Source organism: Salvelinus namaycush, chromosome 2 (assembly GCF_016432855.1).
Source record: "Salvelinus namaycush isolate Seneca chromosome 2, SaNama_1.0, whole genome shotgun sequence".
Lineage (NCBI taxonomy): Eukaryota > Metazoa > Chordata > Actinopteri > Salmoniformes > Salmonidae > Salvelinus > Salvelinus namaycush.
This window is the reverse complement of record NC_052308.1, coordinates 22605391-22629093: the sequence shown is the minus strand read 5'-3', so window position 1 is coordinate 22629093 and position 23703 is coordinate 22605391. Positions and strand designations below refer to the sequence as shown.

The window sequence follows — 23703 nt, the reverse complement described above, 5'->3', positions numbered from 1 at the left end:
ATTTGAAGAAAATGCTGGCATGTGGGACCTCCTGAGATTCGCAGCGGTCTAAGGCACTGCATCACAGTGCTTGAGGCATTCTACAGACCGAGGTTCGATCCCAGGCTGTGTCACAAACGGCCGTGACCGGGAGTCCCATAGGGCGGTGCACAATTGGCCCAGCATCATCCAGGATAGGGGAGGGTTTGGCCGGGGGGGCTTTACTTTGCACATAGCGCTCTAGCGACACCTTGTGGCTGGCCGGGGACCTGCAGGGTGACTTAGGTCGTCAGTTGAACGGTGTTTCCTCCGACACATTTGTGCAGCTGGGTTAAGTAGGCAGGTGTAAGAAAGTAGGCAGGTGTAAGAAGCGAGGTTTGGCGGGTCATGTTTCGGAGGATGCATGACTCGACATTCACCTCTACCGAGCCCGTTGGGGAGTTGCAGCGATGAGACAAGATCGTAATTGGGTCGCAATTGGATATCACAAAATTGGGGAGAATTTTATACAAATGCTGGCACGTGATGGCATAAATTAAGTCAGTCCTCTCAAAATGAATGAGATGAATTCACCGCCACTGAAAATCTCTAACCCATCCACCCACTAGAACTGGCAAATACTGGTCTTACCATTGGAGTTGAAGCCCCTGCACTGCCGGATGGGGTTCCCATACTTGACGTCCTGCCTCCGGCTGCGTCTAAAGGGGTCAGACCAGTATTCCCGAATAAGAGAAGAGAATAAATTACCAAGCAAATGCAAAGCCATTCAACATTCCACAGAGCCAGTCAACAATCCATACAGCCATAAGACTTTGCATATATTCATTCAACAACCTATAGAGCCATTCAATAACATATAGAGTCAGTCAACAATCTATAGAGCCATTCAACAATCTATAGAGTCAGTCAACGACCTACTGTAAAGAGTCTATACAGCCAGTCAACAATCTATACAGCCAGTCAACAATCCATGGAGCCATTCAACAATCTACACAGCCAGTCAACAATGCATAGAGCCAGTCAACAATGCATAGAGCCAGTCAACAATGTATAGAGCCTGTCAACAATCAATAAGCCATAAAACTTAGCAAATATCCATTCAAAAACCTATAGAGCCATTCAACAACCAATAGAGTCATTCAACGACATATAGAGCCATTCAACAACATATAGAGTCTGTCAACAATCTATAGGGCCATTCAACAACCTATAGAGCCACTCAACGACCTACTGCATAGAGACATTCAACAACCTATAGAGCCAGTCAACAACCTACTGTATAGAGTCATTCAACAATCTATACAGCCAGTCAACAATCTATAGAGCCAGTCAACAACCTATAGAGCCAGTCAACAATTTATAGAGCCAGTCAACAATCTATAGAGAAAGTCAACAATGCATAGAGCCAGCCAACAATGTATAGAGAAAGTCAACAATGTATAGAGCCAGCCAACAATGTATAGAGAAAGTCAACAATGCATAGAGCCAGTCAAAAATCTATAGAGACAGTCAACAATGAGCCAGTCAACAAGAGCCAGTCAACAATGTATAGAGCCAGTCAACAACCTATAGAGCCAGTCAACAATGTATCGTGCCAGTCACCAATGAATAGAGCCAGTCAACAACCTATAGAGCCAGTCAACAATGTATAGAGCCAGTCAACAACCTATAGCGCCAGTCAACAATGTATAGAGCCAGTCACCAATGAATAGAGCCAGTCAACAACCTATAGAGCCAGTCAACAACCTATAGAGCCAGTCAACAATGTATAGAGCCAGTCACCAATGAATAGAGCCAGTCAACAACCTATAGAGCCAGTCAACAACCTATAGAGCCAGTCAACAACCTATAGAGCCAGTCAACAATGTATAGAGCCAGTCAACAATGAATAGAGCCAGTCAACAATGTATAGAGCCAGTCAACAATGAATAGAGCCAGTCAACAATGTATAGAGCCAGTCAACAATGAGCCAGTCAACAACCTATAGAGCCAGTCAACAACCTATAGAGCCAGTCAACAATGTATAGAGCCAGTCACCAATGAATAGAGCCAGTCAACAACCTATAGAGCCAGTCAACAATGTATAGAGCCAGTCACCAATGAATAGAGCCAGTCAACAACCTATAGAGCCAGTCAACAACCTATAGAGCCAGTCAACAACCTATAGAGCCAGTCAACAATGTATAGAGCCAGTCAACAATGTATAGAGCCAGTCAACAATGAATAGAGCCAGTCAACAATGTATAGAGCAAGTCAACAATGAGCCAGTCAACAACCTATAGAGCCAGTCAACAATGTATAGAGCCAGTCACCAATGAATAGAGCCAGTCAACAATGAATAGAGCCAGTCAACAATGTATAGAGCCAGTCAACAATGTATAGAGCCAGTCAACAATCTATGGAGAAGGTCAACAATCTATAGAGCCAGTCAACAATTTATCGAAGCAGTCAACAATCTATAGAGCCAGTCAACAATCCATAGAGCCAGTCCACAAAATATAGAGCCAGTCAACAATGTTTAGAGCCATTCAACATCTATAGAGACAGTCAACAATCTATAGAGCCAGTCAACAAACCTATAGAGCCAGTAGGCAATCTATAGAGCCACTCAACAACCTATAGAGCCAGTCAGTAATGTATAGAGCTATTCAACAATGTATAGAGCCAGTCAACAATCTATGGAGACAGTCAACAACCTATGGAGCCAGTCAACAATCTATAGAGCCAGTCAATAATGTATAGAGCCATTCAACATCTATAGAGACAGTCAACAACCTATAGAGCCAGTAGGCAATCTATAGAGCCAGTCAACAATGTTTAGAGCCATTCAACATCTATAGAGACAGTCAACAACCTATAGAGACAGTCAACAATCTATAGAGCCAGTCAACAATGTAAAGAGCCAGTCAGCAATCTATACAGCCAGTCAGTAATGTATAGAGCTATTCAACAATGTATGGAGACAGTCAACAACCTATGGAGCCAGTCAACAATCTATAGAGCCAGTCAATAATGTATAGAGCCAGTCAACAATATATAGAGCCAGTCAACAATATATAGAGCCAGTTAACAATATATAGAGCCAGTCAATAATATATAGAGCCAGTCAACAATATATAGAGCCAGTCAACAATATATAGAGCCAGTTAACAATATATAGAGCCAGTCAATAATGTATAGAGCCAGTCAACAATATATAGAGCCAGTTAACAATATATAGAGCTAGTCAATAATGTATAGAGCCAGTCAACAACCTATAGAGCCAGTCAACAACCTATAGAGCCAGTCAACAATGAATAGAGCCAGTCAACAATGAATAGAGCCAGTCCACAAAATATAGAGCCAGTCAACAATGTATAGATTCAGTCAACAATGAATAGAGCCAGTCAACAAGGTATAGAGCCAGTCAACAATCTATGGAGAAGGTCAACAATCTATGGAGAAGGTCAACAATCTATAGAGCCAGTCAACAATCTATAGAGCCAGTCAACAATCCATAGAGTCAGTCAACAATCCATAGAGCCAGTCAACAATCCATAGAGACAGTCAACAATCCATAGAGCCAGTCCACAAAATATAGAGCCAGTCAACAATGTTTAGAGCCATTCAACATCTATAGAGACAGTCAACAATCTATAGAGCCAGTCAACAACCTATAGAGCCAGTAAACAATCTATAGAGCCAGTCAACAATGCATAGAGCCAGCCAACAATGTATAGAGAACGTCAACAATGTATAGAGCCAGCCAACAATGTATAGAGAAAGTCAACAATGCATAGAGCCAGTCAAAAATCTATAGAGACAGTCAACAATGAGCCAGTCAACAAGAGCCAGTCAACAATGTATAGAGCCAGTCAACAACCTATAGAGCCAGTCAACAATGTATCGTGCCAGTCACCAATGAATAGAGCCAGTCAACAACCTATAGAGCCAGTCAACAATGTATAGAGCCAGTCAACAACCTATAGAGCCAGTCAACAATGTATAGAGCCAGTCACCAATGAATAGAGCCAGTCAACAACCTATAGAGCCAGTCAACAACCTATAGAGCCAGTCAACAATGTATAGAGCCAGTCACCAATGAATAGAGCCAGTCAACAACCTATAGAGCCAGTCAACAACCTATAGAGCCAGTCAACAACCTATAGAGCCAGTCAACAATGTATAGAGCCAGTCAACAATGAATAGAGCCAGTCAACAATGTATAGAGCCAGTCAACAATGAATAGAGCCAGTCAACAATGTATAGAGCCAGTCAACAATGAGCCAGTCAACAACCTATAGAGCCAGTCAACAACCTATAGAGCCAGTCAACAATGTATAGAGCCAGTCACCAATGAATAGAGCCAGTCAACAACCTATAGAGCCAGTCAACAACCTATAGAGCCAGTCAACAATGTATAGAGCCAGTCACCAATGAATAGAGCCAGTCAACAACCTATAGAGCCAGTCAACAACCTATAGAGCCAGTCAACAACCTATAGAGCCAGTCAACAATGTATAGAGCCAGTCAACAATGTATAGAGCCAGTCAACAATGAATAGAGCCAGTCAACAATGTATAGAGCAAGTCAACAATGAGCCAGTCAACAACCTATAGAGCCAGTCAACAATGTATAGAGCCAGTCACCAATGAATAGAGCCAGTCAACAATGAATAGAGCCAGTCAACAATGTATAGAGCCAGTCAACAATGTATAGAGCCAGTCAACAATCTATGGAGAAGGTCAACAATCTATGGAGAAGGTCAACAATCTATAGAGCCAGTCAACAATCTATAGAGCCAGTCAACAATCCATAGAGTCAGTCAACAATCCATAGAGCCAGTCAACAATCCATAGAGACAGTCAACAATCCATAGAGCCAGTCCACAAAATATAGAGCCAGTCAACAATGTTTAGAGCCATTCAACATCTATAGAGACAGTCAACAATCTATAGAGCCAGTCAACAAACCTATAGAGCCAGTCAACAATCTATAGAGCCAGTCAACAATCTATAGAGCCAGTAAACAATCTATAGAGCCAGTAAACAATCTATAGAGCCACTCAACAACCTATACAGCCAGTCAGTAATGTATAGAGCTATTCAACAATGTATAGAGCCAGTCAACAATCTATGGAGACAGTCAACAACCTATGGAGCCAGTCAACAATCTATAGAGCCAGTCAATAATGTATAGAGCCATTCAACATCTATAGAGACAGTCAACAACCTATAGAGCCAGTAAACAATCTATAGAGCCAGTAGGCAATCTATAGAGCCAGTCAACAATGTTTAGAGCCATTCAACATCTATAGAGACAGTCAACAACCTATAGAGACAGTCAACAATCTATAGAGCCAGTCAACAATGTAAAGAGCCAGTCAGCAATCTATACAGCCAGTCAGTAATGTATAGAGCTATTCAACAATGTATGGAGACAGTCAACAACCTATGGAGCCAGTCAACAATCTATAGAGCCAGTCAATAATGTATAGAGCCAGTCAACAATATATAGAGCCAGTCAACAATATATAGAGCCAGTTAACAATATATAGAGCCAGTCAACAATATATAGAGCCAGTTAACAATATATAGAGCCAGTCAATAATGTATAGAGCCAGTCAACAATATATAGAGCCAGTTAACAATATATAGAGCCAGTCAATAATGTATAGAGCCAGTCAACAATATATAGAGCCAGTTAACAATATATAGAGCCAGTCAACAATATATAGAGCCAGTTAACAATATATAGAGCCAGTCAATAATGTATAGAGCCAGTCAACAATATATAGAGCCAGTTAACAATATATAGAGCTAGTCAATAATGTATAGAGCCAGTCAACAACCTATAGAGCCAGTCAACAACCTATAGAGCCAGTTAATAATGTATAGAGCCAGTCAACAATGAATAGAGCCAGTCCACAAAATATAGAGCCAGTCAACAATGTATAGAGCCAGTCAACAATGAATAGAGCCAGTCAACAAGGTATAGAGCCAGTCAACAATCTATGGAGAAGGTCAACAATCTATAGAGCCAGTCAACAATCTATAGAGCCAGTCAACAATCCATAGAGTCAGTCAACAATCCATAGAGCCAGTCCACAAAATATAGAGCCAGTCAACAATGTTTAGAGCCATTCAACATCTATAGAGACAGTCAACAATCTATAGAGCCAGTCAACAACCTATAGAGCCAGTAAACAATCTATAGAGCCAGTCAACAATGTAAAGAGCCAGTCAACAATCTATATAGCCAGTCAACGATCAATATCGGCCAGTCAACAATCTTTACAGCCAGTCAGTAATGTATAGAGCTATTCACCAATCTATAGAGCCAGTCAACAACCTATGGAGACAGTCAACAACCTATGGAGCCAGTCAACAATCTATAGAGCCAGTCAATAATGTATAGAGCCATTCAACATCTATAGAGACAGTCAACAACCTATAGAGCCAGTCAACAATCTATAGAGCCAGTCAATAATGTATAGAGCCAGTCAACAATATATAGAGCCAGTTAACAATATATAGAGCCAGTCAATAATGTATAGAGCCAGTCAACAATGTATAGAGCCAGTCAACAATGTATAGAGCCAGTCAACAATGTATAGAGCCAGTCACCAATGTATAGAGCTAGTCAACAATCTATAGAGCAAGTCAACAATGTATAGCGCCAGTCAACAATCTGTGTAGCCAGTCAACAATGTATAGAGCCAGTCATCAATCTATAGAGCCAGTCAACGATCTATACAGCCAGTCAACAATCTATACAGCCAGTCAACAATCTATACAGCCAGTCAGTAATGTATAGAGCTATTCAACAATGTATAGAGCCAGTCAACAATCTATGGAGACAGTCAACAACCTATGGAGCCAGTCAATAATGTATAGAGCCAGTCAACAATATATAGAGCCAGTTAACAACCTATAGAGCCAGTCAATAATGTATAGAGCCAGTCACCAACCTATAGAGCCAGTCAACAACCTATAGAGCCAGTCAACAATGTATAGAGCCAGTCAACAATGTATAGAGCCAGTCAACAATCCATAGAGCCATTCTGAGCAGCTCATGCTGATGCTCACCTCTTTTGCGAGGCGGAGTAGCGGGAGCAGGACTTTCCGTCCCAGGCGCAGTAGGGGTCCCGGGCCAGGCAGCAGTCAGCACATGCCTCCCCGTACACGTCACAGCGGTGGAGGGCCAGGTGGGTAACACCAAGCTCAGAAGACACGTAGAGCTGTTGCTGTGAGAGGAGGAAGCCATGGAGGATGTTAGATCACAGCTGGATAAAGTATGGGAATATCCAGCTAATATCACTGGCACAGAGTATCAGTGATCAGAGGATGCAGAGTGGCTTCTATGAAGGCTCTCCATTTTTTCAGTGCAGAGGTTTACAGGGGATAAGAATCCATCAAAGCCATAACAATGTAATGTGATAATATAATTTGCTTATTGGAAGAGTTGTGAGCACATTGGGAGAGCTCACCCTTTCTGTATAACAAAGATTTACATTGTTCTAAGACAATCTTCAGTTTTTACGATCAGCTGTTGTAAAATTGCAAGCCTTTCTAAGAATGATGTCATGTCATGTATCCATGGCCAACAATTTTAATCACAGTGAAAGACAAAACTAAAGTTGAATGCATTTTCCATATTTCTCTTTTCATGCAGGCCTTCTATGAATTATGAAGGGACACATTAGTTCCACAGCTGTTTACATGTAGTTCATGGCATTCCTAAATCATTTCCCTTCATTTAATTCAGCTCCTTGGCTCTTTATCCCAGGAAAGATATATAGGTCTATTAGGTAAGGTTTTATACAGACATGCTTACCCTTTTGGACGAGATCTTCATTGTTATAATCGGAGTAGGAACCTGGAATGGGAAGACAATGCATTGATCAGTCTTATAAAGTTATTGAAAATATACATGGGTATAAGCAGAGAGAGAGAGAGAGAGAGAGTGAGAGAGAGTGAGAGAGAGAGGGAGAGAGAGAGAACGGGAGAGAGAGAGAACGGGAGAGAGAGAGAGCGAGAGAGAGAGAGAGGAGAGAGAAAAAGACAGAGAGAGCGAGACATAGAGAGAGTCATAGAGAGAGAGCGAGAGAAAGAGAAAGACAGCGACAGGGAGAGACAGAGAGAGAGACATAGAGAGAGACAGAGAGCGACATGGAGAGACAAAGAGAGAAACACGAGAAAAAAAGAGAAAGACATAGAGACAGAGAGAGAGACACAGAGAGACATAAAGAGAGACAGCGCGACAGGGAGAGACAGAGAGACGGAGACAGAGAGAAAGACAGAGAGACATAGAGAAAGGCAGAGAGACAGAAAGAGACATAGAGAAAGACAGAGAGACATAGAGAGAGACAGAGAGAGAGAGAGCAGAGAGTAGAGGTCACGATCAGATGAGCTCCTGCATTCTTCAGCATTTTCTTTAAAAAAGATAGATTTAGAGTTAGATAAACTTGGATTTTTTGTCAGGAACACATACAGGATGCTACCCTCTACAACATAACCCTCACTTCAAATCAAAACTCAAAACCTACAACCTGATTTTGGACGGAATTACAGAATCACCTGAAAGGTTCCCAACTACCAAGGATTACTATTCTATACAGCAAATTCTCTGGAAAACAACAGAAACCTGAAAACACCACCCAACCTGGAACTGAGTGAGTAATGTTTAGTCTGAAACTATATTCTATTTCCAAAAGCCAAGAAGAAAAATACATGACATTACTTTATAAGGACTGAATGCTAACATAATTCTGCCAAGCTTGATACAGCTTCAACTAGCACTGACGTGTCAAGTGAGAGGTGTCAAAGCCCATTAGCCCAACAATGGCAGGAGAGTCGAATAGTCTACCCCAACCAAATGGAGAGGCCTTAGAAGCTGCCTCCCGCTGTTCAGAGGCAATTAAAATACAGTACCCTGTGTATGTAAAGAATGATAAGGCAAGAAAAGATCACAAAATGAAGCTCCTTATGGAAAATCAAGAGACACATTTTGCTGACTATTACAAAAATGGGAACATCAGCAACCTTATCTTCCACACAAACCATCCCCTGGCATGGCACAGTGCTATATTAGCACACTACCCCTCTGTTAAGAGAGGGGGGGTTAACGAGGGGTGGAAACTCAGGATACTTGACAATGAGGACTCTGAGTCAGCTAACATAAATCTCTATAAGTCTGGAACAGTATTGGTACAGGGCAACCCCAAACAGTTTCAGCTGGACTTTCACCTAATCAAAGAATTAGCCCAGCAGGAGAAGCTCTCCCTTGATAAAGATACCCCCACCCCAAGCGGGTCAGACCAGACCTCTTCATCATATAACCCCACAGACGAGCAACCCTCAGCAGACAGTCAACCTCCCAGCACAGAGTACTTCTCCCTCATTGAAATGAAGGATAAATTCACCCAGCTGGAGGTAAGGCAGGTGGAGCTAGAACAGCAGGTGATTACACTCCAGTCAGCACAGACCCAGACAACAGTCCAGCACAACAACACCCCCTTAACCAGACCCGGAGTGCCGGAGGTGGAGAGAGACATATCTGCACTCTGGACAGTGGTGAGACAACTTCAACAGGAGAAAGAGCGGGAGCAGGAGCAGGAGCAGAACAGAGCACTAGAGGAGAGGAGCAGACTGCTGGAGGAGAGGGTGAGGGGGAAGGAGGAGAGGATCAGACTGCTGGAGGAGAGGTTGAGGGGGATGGCGTGTGACAGAGAACAACCCACTAGAGACGAGGCCATCCCCACAGAGAAGCCAGCAGAACAGCCCACCTCAGCACCCGACAAAAGTCTCGACACCACAGCAGAACAGTCCACACCAGACCCTGACCATAGAGTCGACATCACAGCAGAACAGACAAAAGAAAAACCCCAAGCCCAGCAGCTCTCACCCCCTCTGAGCACCCCCCCTGTCAGCCACCCTGATAGCCCTCCTGACAACCCCTCCACACCCACTGAGGACAAACACAAGACACAGATTGTTCTCCTTATGGACTCAAATGGGAAATATATAGAAGAAAAAAAACTTTTTCCCAAACACAGTGTGTCTAAACTCTGGTGTCCAAACACCCAGCGCGCCCTAGACCTTCTGTCTGAGGACAAACTAGGCTCACCTAGCCACATAATAATACACACAGGCACAAACGACCTGAGAGCACAGCAGGAAAGGGTGGCCACATCACTGAAGGGAGTGATTGAAAAAGCTTCTTCTACTTTCCCCAACGCACAAGTGGTTATCTCCACCCTGCTACCACGAAAATACTTCCACCTTGCTACAATACAGCGGGTAAACGCAAGCATTTCCCATGACTGTGCCTCAAAACCAAATGTTTTCCTGGCCCACCACTCCACCCTGGACTTGAACAGCCTCTATGACCAGGTCCACCTCTACAAGGCAGCAGTGCCCACCTTTGCCCGGACTCTAAAGGACATCGCTCTCAAACGCAGCCCCAACACTTCACACAGGAGCAACAGATCAATAGACACCCCACCCAGACCAGCGAGACACCCTCCAAGACCTGCAGGACCCCCCCCCCCCCCCTGGACCTACACATAGAGGACCCACGCCAAGAGGACTTACATCCAGACCACAGCACCCCCAGACACATCCACACCCCCACCCCAACCAATCAACACCCCCCCACATCAACCATGCCCACACCCCATTTAGGCCCCCTCAGATCAGACCTATGCCACTCCTGCCCACCCCATGCACCCCACCCCTGCAAAGAGGGAATCAACATGGAAGTCACACATACGCCCAGGTAGTGAGCGGGCAAACAGGCCCAACCCCCACTCTTACACTAACCCAAGCCAATGGCATGTACCAGATGCTCAGCAGGCTCTGCTCACACTTACTGGCCTGAGGCCAAACCACGACCAACAACATTGGACACTTTATGGAACAAAAAGCCTTCAGTATATCATCCTGGAATATCCAAGGCCTGAGGTCATCTGCCTTTGGCCTAAAGAGCAGGAACCCGGACTTCACCAAAGAAATCGGTAATACAGACATTGTCATCCTGCAAGAAACATGGTATAGAGGAGACAGACTCACTGGTTGCCCTCTAGGTTACAGAGAGCTGGTAGTCCCATCCACCAAACTACCAGGTGTGAAACAGGGAAAAGACTCAGGGGGTATGCTAATTTGGTATAGAGCAGACCTAACTCACTCCATTAAATTAATCAAAACAGGAACATTTTACATTTGGCTAGAAATTCAAAAGGAAATTATCTTAACAGAGAAAAATGTCCTCCTGTGTGTTACCTATATCCCCCCACTAGAATCCCCATACTTTAATGAAGACAGCTTCTCCATCCTGGAGGGGGAAATCAATCATTTCCAGGCCCAGGGACATGTATTAGTCTGTGGCGACCTAAATGCCAGAACTGGACAAGAACCTGACACCCTCAGCACACAGGGGGACAAACACCTGCCTGCAGGTGACAGCATTCCCTCCTCCATATGCCCCCCTAGGCACAACTATGACAACATAACCAACAAAAACGGGTCACAACTCCTGCAGCTCTGTCGCACGCTGGGTATGTACATAGTCAATGGTAGGCTTCGAGGGGACTCCTATGGTAGGTACACCTATAGCTCATCTCTTGGCAGTAGCACTGTAGACTACTTTATCACTGACCTCAACCCAGAGTCTCTCAGAGCGTTCACAGTCAGCCCACTGACACCCCTATCAGACCACAGCAAAATCACAGTCTACTTGAACAGAGCAATACTCAATCATGAGGCATCAAAGCCAAAGGAACTGAGTAACATTAAGAAATGCTATAAATGGAAGGAATGCAGTTTGGAAACCTACCAAAAAACAATTAGGCAACAACAAATTCAATCCCTTTTAGACAATTTCCTGGGTAAAACGTTCCACTGCAATAGTGAAGGTGTAAACTTGGCAGTAGAAAATCTTAACAGTATATTTGACCTCTCAGCCTCCCTATCAAATCTAAAAATCTCAAATAGAAAACCGAAGAAAATGAACAACAATGACAAATGGTTTGATGAAGAATGCAAAAATCTAAGAAAGAAATTGAGAAACCTGTCCAACCAAAAACATAGAGACCCGGAAAACCTGAGTCTACGCCTTCACTGTGGTGAATCACTAAAACAATACAGAAATACACTACGGAAAAAGAAGGAACAGCACGTCAGAAATCAGCTCAATGTAATTGAAGAATCCATAGACTCTAACCAATTCTTGGAAAATTGGAAAACACTAAACAAACAACAACACGAAGAATTATCTATCCAAAATGGAGATGTATGGGTAAACCACTTCTCCAATCTTATTGGCTCTATAACAAAGAATAAAGAGCAAAAACATATACATGATGAAATACAAATCCTAGAATCAACTATTAAAGACTACCAGAACCCACTGGATTCTCCAATTACCTTGAATGAGTTACAGGACAAAATAAAAACCCTCCAACCCAAAAAGGCCTGTGGTGTTGATGGTATCCTTAATGAAATGATCAAATATAAAGACAACAAATTCCAATTGGCTATACTAAAACTCTTTAACATCGTCCTTAGCTCTGGCATCTGCCCCAATATTTTGAACCAAGGACTGATCACCCCAATCCACAAAAGTGGAGACAAATTTGACCCCAATAACTACCGTGGAATATGCGTCAACAGTAACCTTGGGAAAATACTCTGCATTATCATTAACAGCAGACTCGTACATTTCCTCAATGAAAACAATGTACTGAGCAAATGTCAAATTGGGTTTTTACCAAATTACCGTACAACAGACCATGTATTCACCCTACACACCATAATTGACAACCAAACAAACCAAAACAAAGGCAAAGTCTTCTCATGCTTTGTTGATTTCAAAAAAGCCTTCGACTCAATTTGGCATGAGGGTCTGCTTTTCAAATTGATGGAAAGTGGTGTTGGGGGTAAAACATACGACATTATAAAATCCATGTACACAAACAACAAGTGTGCGGTTAAAATTGGCAAAAAACACACATTTCTTCACACAGGGTTGTGGGGTGAGACAGGGATGCAGCTTAAGCCCCACCCTCTTCAACATATATATCAACGAATTGGCGCGGGCACTAGAACAGTCTGCAGCACCCGGCCTCACCCTACTAGAATCCGAAGTCAAATGTCTACTGTTTGCTGATGATCTGGTGCTTCTGTCACCAACCAAGGAGGGCCTACAGCAGCACCTAGATCTTCTGCACAGATTCTGTCAGACCTGGGCCCTGACAGTAAATCTCAGTAAGACCAAAATAATGGTGTTCCAAAAAAGGTACAGTCGCCAAGACCACAAATTCCATCTAGACACTGTTGCGCTAGAGCACACAAAAAACTATACATACCTCGGCCTAAACATCAGCGCCACAGGTAATTTCCACAAAGCTGTGAACGATCTGAGAGACAAGGCAAGAAGGGCATTCTATGCCATCAAAAGGAACATCAATTTCAACATACCAATTAGGATCTGGCTAAAAATACTTGAATCAGTCATAGAGCCCATCGCCCTTTATGGTTGTGAGGTCTGGGGTCCGCTCACCAACCAAGACTTCACAAAATGGGACAAACACCAAATTGAGACTGCATGCAGAATTCTGCAAAAATATCCTCCGTGTACAACGTAGAACACCAAATAATGCATGCAGAGCAGAATTAGGCCGATACCCACTAATTATCAAAATCCAGAAAAGAGCCGTTAAATTCTACAACCACCTAAAAGGAAGCGATTCCCAAACCTTCCATAACAAAGCCATCACCTACAGAGAGATGAACCTGGAGAAGAGTCCCCTAAGCAAGCTGGTCCTAGGGCTCCGTTCACAAACACAAACACACCCCACAGAGCCCCAGGACAACAGCACAATTACACCCAACCAAATCATGAGAAAACAAAAAGATAATTACTTGACACATTGGAAAGAATTAACAAAAAAACAGAGCAAACTAGAATGCTATTTGGCCCTAAACAGAGAGTACACAGTGGCAGAATACCTGACCACTGTGACTGACCCAAACTTAAGGAAAGCTTTGACTATGTACAGACTCAGTGAGCATAGCCTTGCTATTGAGAAAGGCCGCCGTAGGCAGACATGGCTCTCAAGAGAAGACAGGCTATGTGCACACTGCCCACAAAATGAGGTGGAAACTGAGCTGCACTTCCTAACCTCCTGCCCAATGTATGACCATATTAGAGAGACATATTTCCCTCAGATCACACAGATCCACAAAGAATTCGAAAACAAATCCAATTTTGATAAACTCCCATATCTACTGGGTGAAATTCCACAGTGTGCCATCACAGCAGCAAGATTTGTGACCTGTTGCCACAAGAAAAGGGCAACCAGTGAAGAACAAACACCATTGTAAATACAACCCATATTTATGCCTATTTATTTTCCCTTGTGTACTTTAACCATTTGTACATTGTTACAACACTGTATCTATATAATATGACATTTGTAATGTCTTTATTGTTTTGAAACTTCTGTATGTGTAATGTTTACTGTTAATTTTTATTGTTTATTTCACTTTTGTATATTATCTACCTCACTTGCTTTGGCAATGTTAACACATGTTTCCCATGCCAATAAAGCCCCTTGAATTGAATTGAATTGAATTGAATTGAAAGCCAAAGAGAAACAGAGAAAGATAGATACAGAAAGAGAGAGACAGAGAGAGAAAATGAGAGAGAGAGAGGATAGAAAAATAAGAAAGACAGTGCTCACCTTGAACACCTCTACCTCCTCCAGGACCAGTTCTTCAGTCTGCAGGTCGTCTCTGGGCAACACAATCACCTTCTGAACCGTTCCCCTGTCTGTGGCCCAAGGTAACACCTGAGACTTGAAACTACTACATACCTGTTGTAACCTAACCTTGTCCCCAGACTATTGCACATAAACGCCTGGTATGATTCAGTTTTGGTCTTAGTGGGAGTGATCATAGAATTATATGGGAGTGACCTTACTGAGTATTTGTCATCATTTAATTTTAGCGAACCACACGACTACGAGGCGTGACTCAGTGCTTGTGTTGCGCTAGCGTGATTGGTTGGTAGATTAAGCCGATTAAGTCAATGCCTATGCGCTGGGAGTTTCGCCCAGTCTTTCTGTATTGGCTAAAGAAGGCCAAGTTTGACACATTGATCCATCAGACTCTTTGCACATTTGGGCGGAAGTGTCTGGGAAGGAGATTAGTTGTAACCTGACACTACCCTGCCTTGCTGCCAGTTAATCAAACTGCCCTCGCTACATTCCTCTGCTAATGTAAAGGTTAATCCTCACTCCTCATTCCATCAGGCCTTAGCACTACACTACAGTACTCTTCACCACTTTCAGACAGATCTCTCTGTGTTCACCTTTTGTCCTACACATTACAGTGACTCTGGGCATAGTGGAGCACGGTGTGCTCGTATAAAAAGCCATTAGTCTCCCAGAGACGCAGAGCAGAACAAAGACACACACAAAAGGGATAATGTGCTGCATGAATGGGCTGCATGCACTAGGGGAGTGATGTCACTTCAGCTTTTAAAAAAGCTGCCGGTAGAGAACCCCAAAGCTTTTACTTAAAGCGAATGATGCGAAGAATGACCCTATTTATTGGTGACACATCCATTTTGACAAAAAGGCATTCAAAAGCTTTGCTCCTGGGGTTAAATGATAGGGAGAAAGACAGCAGGTCCATCTGGCGGGACTGCCTTGGGATTATTTACACGTTTCTCCTTTGTTTTACTTTCAGAAGGAAATCTGTTTGGCATCCTTGGACATTGTACAAAGAGTGATGTAGGCCTGCTATATTTCACATGAATATAGACTAGTGAGGACTCACCAGTTCCCAGGAACAGCACTTCATAGTTCCCGTCTGCCGCGGCCACCTGGTCTACAGTGATGGTGGTGAACTCGTACTCCACGTTGGTCCGGACCACCAGGGGGCGCTTATGTATTGGGTACACGGCGTTGTACATATTGGGGTGGTTCCGCATGAAGTTGATCACCTCGTCTGGGTAGTCTTTGGTGGACTTCATGTTGGGGGTGAACGTACCACCGGGGCACTGTTGTTGAAAATGAAACTAGCATTAAAACATTTGCCTCTCACCACAGAAACATCAACAGCCACTTAAATTACTACTAGGGAGATTACAGAATAAAAATTAGAGATTTTAGGAGGAGGACTGTGGGTGGGTATGAAGGCTGATGTTTGTGTCCTGCTTGAAAGACAAATGGTTTCTGTTTGATGTCTAAGTGTCTTTTATGCCAGCTTGGTTTGGTATTAACACTCAGGGTCATGGGAGGGTGAGGCTCACCGTCCCAGGCCGAGGGTAGGGGATCTTCCCAGTGTAGGCCACCCACTGGTAGTTGGGCCCCTCCTTGTGGGCAAAGGGTCCATTGAAGACCTGGCGGATGTCAGCCATGGAATAGACACAAACTGCTGAGCCCTTGAACACTGAACTGTATGGACAGGGGCGAGATAGACAGCTCAGTGGATTAAGAACTGAAATAAACCAAAAAGGGACATAATATGACAATGAAAGTATATTTCAATAATTATTCTTAATACTTTCAAAAAGAAGTGTCTGAACATAAGTTTGGCCACTCACCCTGAGACAGAGAAGACTCCGTAGATAACAGGATTCTTGGTATCCTGCGTCGGCTGTATGTAAACATCTCCTAAAAGACAGATACACAGAGACCATCAAGTCAGTGCAAAGAGGACAGACTAAAGAAACGTCACATTCCACAGCACACTGTGGAACACAGCAGTGAGGATGGGGTCAAAGCCAAGATGAAAGGAGAAGATGTGGCTAGCCTCCTCCTCCAGGGTTGTACTACTGAATTCCAGTATCCTGCTGTCGGAAACAGGAGGTGTAAGCCCATGGCACATCTCTATAGAGCAACAGGAAATGAACTGAGAGACATCTCCACAGGAAGGACTAGCAGGCCAAGGTGAAGGATGCAGTACTGTATTATACACAATATAATAAAACACACAAAGAAAAGACCAAGAGCTTCAGAGACAACACCTTTGAAAAGTAACTATTCTATCCATGAGCGTATTCTAAGCCCAAGAGGAAGATGGAATCATACCTCACAAGCCTCTGGGGGTCCCAGCGAGAACTCTACCTAAGATTTGGGCAGTTTGTCTCTCCCCGCTGGCCTGCTCTCTGACTGGCCCACATTCTCCTCTCAGGAGGCCCATCTACCTCACAGAACAGAATTCAAGAGTAAGTGGCCAGCCTGCCAGTGTGTAGTAGGGGAATGTCCATTGGCCAGAGGATAAAGACACTGCATGTTTATACATACCACGCTGTCAAGAACCTGTGAGAACTCTACAACTTGAATTGAAAGCAGTATATGGCATTTAATGGACAATGATCTGACGTATAATACATTCTACAAGTCTTATAGTCACAAATTATTCCTTTTGCGTAGACTGGACGCATTTTTATTCACTAGTATTTGCAATGGGACATACTAAAAACAATAGTTGTCCGGTTGACATAGTTCTAACTGTATGTACACAACAGAATGACAGTAGAGGTGAGCAGGCCTGGTGAGTCCAGTTGAATGACAGTAGAGGTGAGCAGGCCTGGTGAGTCCAGTTGAATGACAATAGAGGTGAGCAGGCCTGGTGAGTCCAGTTGAATGACAGTAGAGGTGAGCAGGCCTGGTGAGTGCAGTTGAATGACAGTAGAGGTGAGCAGGCCTGGTGAGTCCAGTTGAATGACCGTAGAGGTGAGCAGGCCTGGTGAGTCCAGTTGAATGACAGTAGAGGTGAGCAGGCCTGGTGAGTCCAGTTGAATGACAGTAGAGGTGAGCAGGCCTGGTGAGTCCAGTTGAATGACAGTAGAGGTGAGCAGGCCTGGTGAGTGCAGTTGAATGACAGTAGAGGTGAGCAGGCCTGGTGAGTCCAGTTGAATGACAGTAGAGGTGAGCAGGCCTGGTGAGTGCAGTTGAATGACAGTAGAGGTGAGCAGGCCTGGTGAGTCCAGTTGAAAGACAGTAGAGGTGAGCAGGCCTGGTGAGTGCAGTTGAATGACAGTAGAGGTGAGCAGGCCTGGTGAGTCCAGTTGAATGACAGTAGAGGTGAGCAGGCCTGGTGAGTGCAGTTGAATGACAGTAGAGGTGAGCAGGCCTGGTGAGTCCAGTTGAATGACAGTAGAGGTGAGCAGGCCTGGTGAGTCCATTTGAATGACAGTAGAGTTGAGCAGGCCTGGTGAGTGCAGTTGAATGACAGTAGAGGTGAGCAGGCCTGGTGAGTCCATTTGAATGACAGTAGAGTTGAGCAGGCCTGGTGAGTCCAGTTGAATGACAGTAGAGTTGAGCAGGCTTGGTGAGTGCAGTTGAATGACAGTAGAGGTGAGCAGGCCTGGTGAGTCCATTTGAATGACAGTAGAGTTGAGCAGGCCTGGTGAGTCCAGTTGTATGTGTACGCTCTGGGTGTCACTCAAGGCTCTCTCAGGGGAGAGTCTGAGGTTATGATTTCATTCCCATAGCAGAGGATAAGGAGAGGGACTGAAACAGAGCATATGGTCCTTATTCCTCCTTAACCTCCTTTTATCTCTAGACACACACATGCATACACATACGTATGCACAGACACACACACACACACACAAGCACACACACACACCTCCTCCAGAGCCCACAGCTGCTCAAGGCAGAACAGCGGAACGGTCATGGGTTACTACAGACACAGAGAGAAGGGCTGTCAAGGTTGTCATACAACAGATGAGCCCCACCAAGGCACACAGCTGTTCCAGTACAGAAAGGGGTGAATCAGATAAACTACACGGCAGTCACAAACAGACAGACAACAGGAGCTATCATTAGCTCAATACATGTACAGCAGTCGGTTGCCCCCCAAAATATTATAATTATAAAGGGGAAAAGCTACTTGATTGGAAATAGAAATATTCTGACAAGGCAGAGAAGAGTTGGCAACAGGAAGGCTTGTTAAAGGGATTCTCCGGTACATTTGTAAACTTTTGAAAGTAGTCCCTGAAAATTGCATACAACGTCACTACATGGCCAAAAGTATGTGGGCACCTTCTCATCGAACATCTCATTGCAAAATCAGGGCATTAATATGGAGTTGGTCCCCCCTTTGCTGATATAACAGCCTCCAATCTTCTGGGAAGGCTTTCCACTAGATGTTGGAACATTGCTACGGGGACTTGCTTCCATTCAGCAACAAGAGCATTAGTGACGTCGGGCACTGATATTGGGTGATTAGGCATAGCTTGCAGATGCAGGCCGATCTCGACATACCATTTCTATGTATGGACCTTACTTTGTTCACAAGGGAATTGTCATGCTGAAACAGGAAAGGGCCTTCCCCAAACTGTTGCCACAAACTTGTAAGCACAGACTCGTCTAGAATGTCATTGTATGCTGTAGCATTAAGATTTCAATTCACTGGAACTAAGGGGCCTAACCCGAACAATGAAAAACAGCCCCAGACCATTATTTGTCTTCCACCAAACTTTACAGTTGGACCTATGCATTCGGACAGGTAGCGTTCTTCTGCCATGCGCCAAACCCAGATTCGTGATTCATCACTCCAGAGAACGCGTTTCCACTGCTCCAGAGTCCAATGGCGGCACGCTTTACACCACTTTAGCCAACGCTTGGCATTGCACATGGTGATCTTAGGCTTGTGTGCAGCTGTTGGGCCATAGACACCCATTTCATGAAGCTCCCGACAAAGAGTTATTGTGCTGACGTTGCTTCCAAAGGCAGTTTGGAACTCGGTAGTGAGAGTTGTAACCGAAGACAGATGATTTTTACGCACTACGCGCTTCAGCACACGTTCTGTGAGCTTGTGTGGCCTACCACTTCGCGGCTGAGCCGTTGTTGCCTAGACCTTTCCACTTCACAATAACAGCACTTATAGTGGAACGGGGCAGCTCTAGCTGGGCAGAAATTTGACAAAAACTGACTTGTTGGAAAGGTGACATCCTATGATGGTGCCACCTTGAAAGTCACTGAGCTCTTCAGCCAATGTTTGTCTATGGAGATCGCATGGCTGTGTGCTCGATTTTATATACTTGTTAGCAGCGGGTGTGGCTGCAATAGCCAAATACACTAAATTGAAGCGGTGTCTACATAGTGTACTTGCAGATATGTGCACCACGTCATTGCTCTCTTTTCGGTCTGGTGTGGGTGCATGATGTGCCTCTTGCTAGCTGTCACTCATATGGCGAGAGGCTAAAGCTCATTGGCTGAACTCGAATTGCTAGGGGGCTAACCAACGTGGGGGAAAGTGTAGGGAAAATGGCGCAGCACAGGTTCTAGAAAAACAGTTGCTTTCAAACTCGGGATTCCGTGGCTAATTGAGGTAAGACAGTAATTCTGCTCATAGGTTATTTATGTATGAACTACACATTGACACATCAAGCCCAAATCAGGAGGTTTAAAAAATACTTAGTAGTAGCCACATTTCTGGAGCATGTCTTTGTCACGCCCTGACCTTAGAGATCCTTTTTATTTCTCTATTTGGTTTGGTCAGGGTGTGATTTGGGGTGGGTATTCTATGTTCTTTCGTTCTAATATTTGTATTTCTATGTTTTGGCCAGGTAGGGTTCTCAATCAGGGACAGCTGTCTATCGTTGTCTCTGATTGAGAACCATACTTAGGTAGCCCTTTTTCCCACCTGTCTTTGTGGGAAGTTGACTTTGTTTGTGACACATAGCCTTAAGCTTCACGGTTTGTTTTGGATTGTTTATTGTCGGCGTCATAATAATAAAGTAATATGTACGCTCACCACGCTGCACCTTGGTCTACTTCATTCAACGGCCGTGACAGAACTTTCCACCACCAAGGGACAGAGCAGCGCTATCTGGAGAAATGGACATGGGAGGAGATACTGGACGGTAAGGGACCCTGGAGGCAGGCTGGGGAGTAACGCCGTCCACGGGAGGAACTGGAGGCAGCAAAAGCAGAGCGGCAGCGTTACGAGGGAACACGGCTAGCAAGGAAGCCCGAGAGGCAGCCCCCCAATTTTTTTGGGGGGGGAGCACACGGGGAGTTTGGCTGAGTCAGGTTGGAGACCTGAGCCAACTCCCCGTGCTTACCTTGGCGAGCGTCGTACTGGTCAGGCACCGTGTTATGCGGTGGAGGGCACGGTGTCTCCAGTACGCGTTCTTAGCCCGGTGCGCTACATTCCAGCTCCCCGCATCTGCCGGGCTAGGGTGAGCATCCAGCCAGGATGGGTTGTGCCAGCCCTGCCCTCCAGACCTCCAGTGCGCCTCCTCGGCCCAGTATATCCTGCGCCGGCTCTGCTCACTGTGTCTCCGGTACGTCTGCACAGCCCAGTGCGCCCTGTGCCAGCGCCCCGCATTTGCAGGGTGAAGATAACCACCCAGCCAGGACGGGTTGTGCAGGCTCTAAGCTCGAGACCTCCAGTGCACCTCCACGGCCCAGTGTATCCGGTGCCTCTGCCAAGGACAAGGCCTCCTGTATGTCTCTCCAGCCTGGTGAGCCCTGTGGCAGCTCCACGTACCAGACTGCACATACGTCTCCTCACTCCAGTGATGATCCATGGCACGAAGCCTCCAGTGATGATCCATGGCACGAAGCCTCCAGTGATGATCCATGGCACGAAGCCTCCAGTGAGGAGTCATGGCACGAAGCCTCCAGCGACGGTGCCCAGTCCGGGGCCCCCAGCGACGGTGCCCAGTCCGGGGCCCCCAGCGAGGGTGCCCAGTCCGGGGCCCGCAACGAGGGTGCCCAGTCCGGGGTCGGCAACAAGGGTCCCCGCAACAGAGGTGCCACCAAAGTGGGGTGAGCCAGTGGTGGAGTGGGGTCTGCGTCCCGCAACTGAGCCGCCACCGCGGATAGATGCCCATCCAGAACCTCCCCTATAGGTTCAGGTTTTGCGCCTGGAGTCCGCACCTTTGGGGGAGGGTACTGTCACGCCCTGACCTTAGAGATCCTTTTTATGTCTCGGTTTGGTCAGTGTGTGATTTGGGGTGGGTATTCTATGTTCTTTCGTTCTAATATTTGTATTTCTATGTTTTGGCCGGGTAGGGTTCTCAATCAGGGACAGCTGGCTATCGTTGTCTCTGATTGAGAACCATACTTAGGTAGCCCTTTTTCCCTCCTGTCTTTGTGGGAAGTTGACTTTGTTTGTGGCACATAGCCTTAAGCTTCATGGTTTGTTTTGGATTGTTTATTGTTTTTGTCGGCGTCATAATAATAAAGTAATATGTACGCTCACCACGCTGCACCTTGGTCTACTTCATTCAACAGCCGTGACAGTCTTTAATAAGAGCTATGAATGGAACCAAAACTGCCCTTTCCTCTTTTCTAAGGCAATAAAAACTCAGTCTACACATTTTTTGTTTCCTCAGAAAGAATGTATTTCTGCTGGAGCTTTGCCTGATATCACTCTCTCCCACTCCCCCCTTCTCTTTCTCTTTAATTCTTTCTTTTTCTTTACCACTCTTGTTCATCTCTCATAAAGTCTTCTCTCTGAAGTCCATGAGCCATATTGTTGATCAAGCTCAAGCTCATGCAATGCACCTCTTTATTTATATCAAACCATACAATCGAAACCTTTATAGCATCTCTTTATTGTATATCTACAACCTATTTGCTTTGGCTTCTTAATTTTGACATAGCATACAACCACATGTGCCTGGATAAGGCCTCTACATTGTGTGTTTCAATTTACTGTGTGTAATTTGGATGCAAGTTCTCAGGTAGAGCCAAATCTTTTTCTCTTTCCAACTGTAAAAACTCTCTGGGTCTTTGGCGTCCCTCGCTAACAGCAGTCACACATAATACTGCTCCCAAACAACAAGGCCTAAAGCTGGGCTGGAAGGCTCATCAACGTTTTCAATAATGACCCCAATGTCCTCTTTACTTTACTACAACACTAATAGAGAGAGGGGAAATGTAAGTTCATCTGTTCTCTTTATCCAGGTACTTTTGCAACCAGTCCCGGCTTGCTGCAAAGTTCTTCTTACATCAAGGTAGGCTAAACCCAAATACTTTGGTGGCATGTACATTTTAGAGATACTCAGAGCACATATTATCTAGAAGGCACATAGATCTTGTTGTCTTGTATTACTGGAGTAATACTACCATCCTTATTCTCCCCTGTCTACACCACAAACTGAGGACAAATTTAGACCAGCCATTATAACCCAGCAGTAAACTGGAACCTTGGCATGGAGCTCACCTATACCCAGTTAACAAATGCCCTTTCTGGGGGTACAGTACCTGCCAGCGGTGAGCTGTGCCCACTGGCATCAGGTTTGTCTGACGTATGGGATGTGTGGATGTACTGTAATGACAGCTGAGTTAAGTGTCTCCTGTTCATTGGGATGCTGCAGCAGCCTGTGCCTTTACACATACACCTTTATTAAAGCAATATCCTGAACCGTGCAGGTGAACCAGTGCCAGCTCTCCACTCTCCCCTAAACCCAGTGTGCACGGCATGTCTATGTCAACAATGAGCCGACTAATAAAGACACAAAGTCATTTATAACCGCAGAGTGAGTACGGTGCTTGCGGTTTTGATATCCTTTCATTTACTTGGGTGAAATGGTTACCATGTCACACCCTGGCCTCTGTTATATTGATTTTCTTTATTAGTTTAGTTAGGTCAGGGTGTGACATGGGGGATGTTTGTGTGTTTTGTATAGTTTAGGGTGTGTGTATTGTTTAGGGGGGTTTTGTAGTATGTATGGGGTTGTGTTCAGTGTAGGTGTTTAGGAAAGTCTATG

The 23703-nt window shown here is 44.8% G+C and overlaps 1 protein-coding gene across 1 annotated transcript in view; it reads right to left on the bottom strand.

Annotated features, from left to right (window-relative positions):
- LOC120060174 (semaphorin-3F-like) overlaps positions 1–23703 on the bottom strand; it is a 106149-nt gene that overhangs the window by 5715 nt on the left and 76731 nt on the right. The window contains exons 11-17 of the mRNA XM_039009304.1: positions 16570–16639; positions 16276–16420; positions 15801–16023; positions 14702–14790; positions 7795–7836; positions 7047–7204; positions 610–692 (exon numbers count right to left, since the gene is read on the bottom strand). Of these exons, the coding sequence (XP_038865232.1) occupies positions 610–692; positions 7047–7204; positions 7795–7836; positions 14702–14790; positions 15801–16023; positions 16276–16420; positions 16570–16639 (810 nt within the window). The remainder of the gene's footprint in view (positions 1–609; positions 693–7046; positions 7205–7794; positions 7837–14701; positions 14791–15800; positions 16024–16275; positions 16421–16569; positions 16640–23703) is intronic.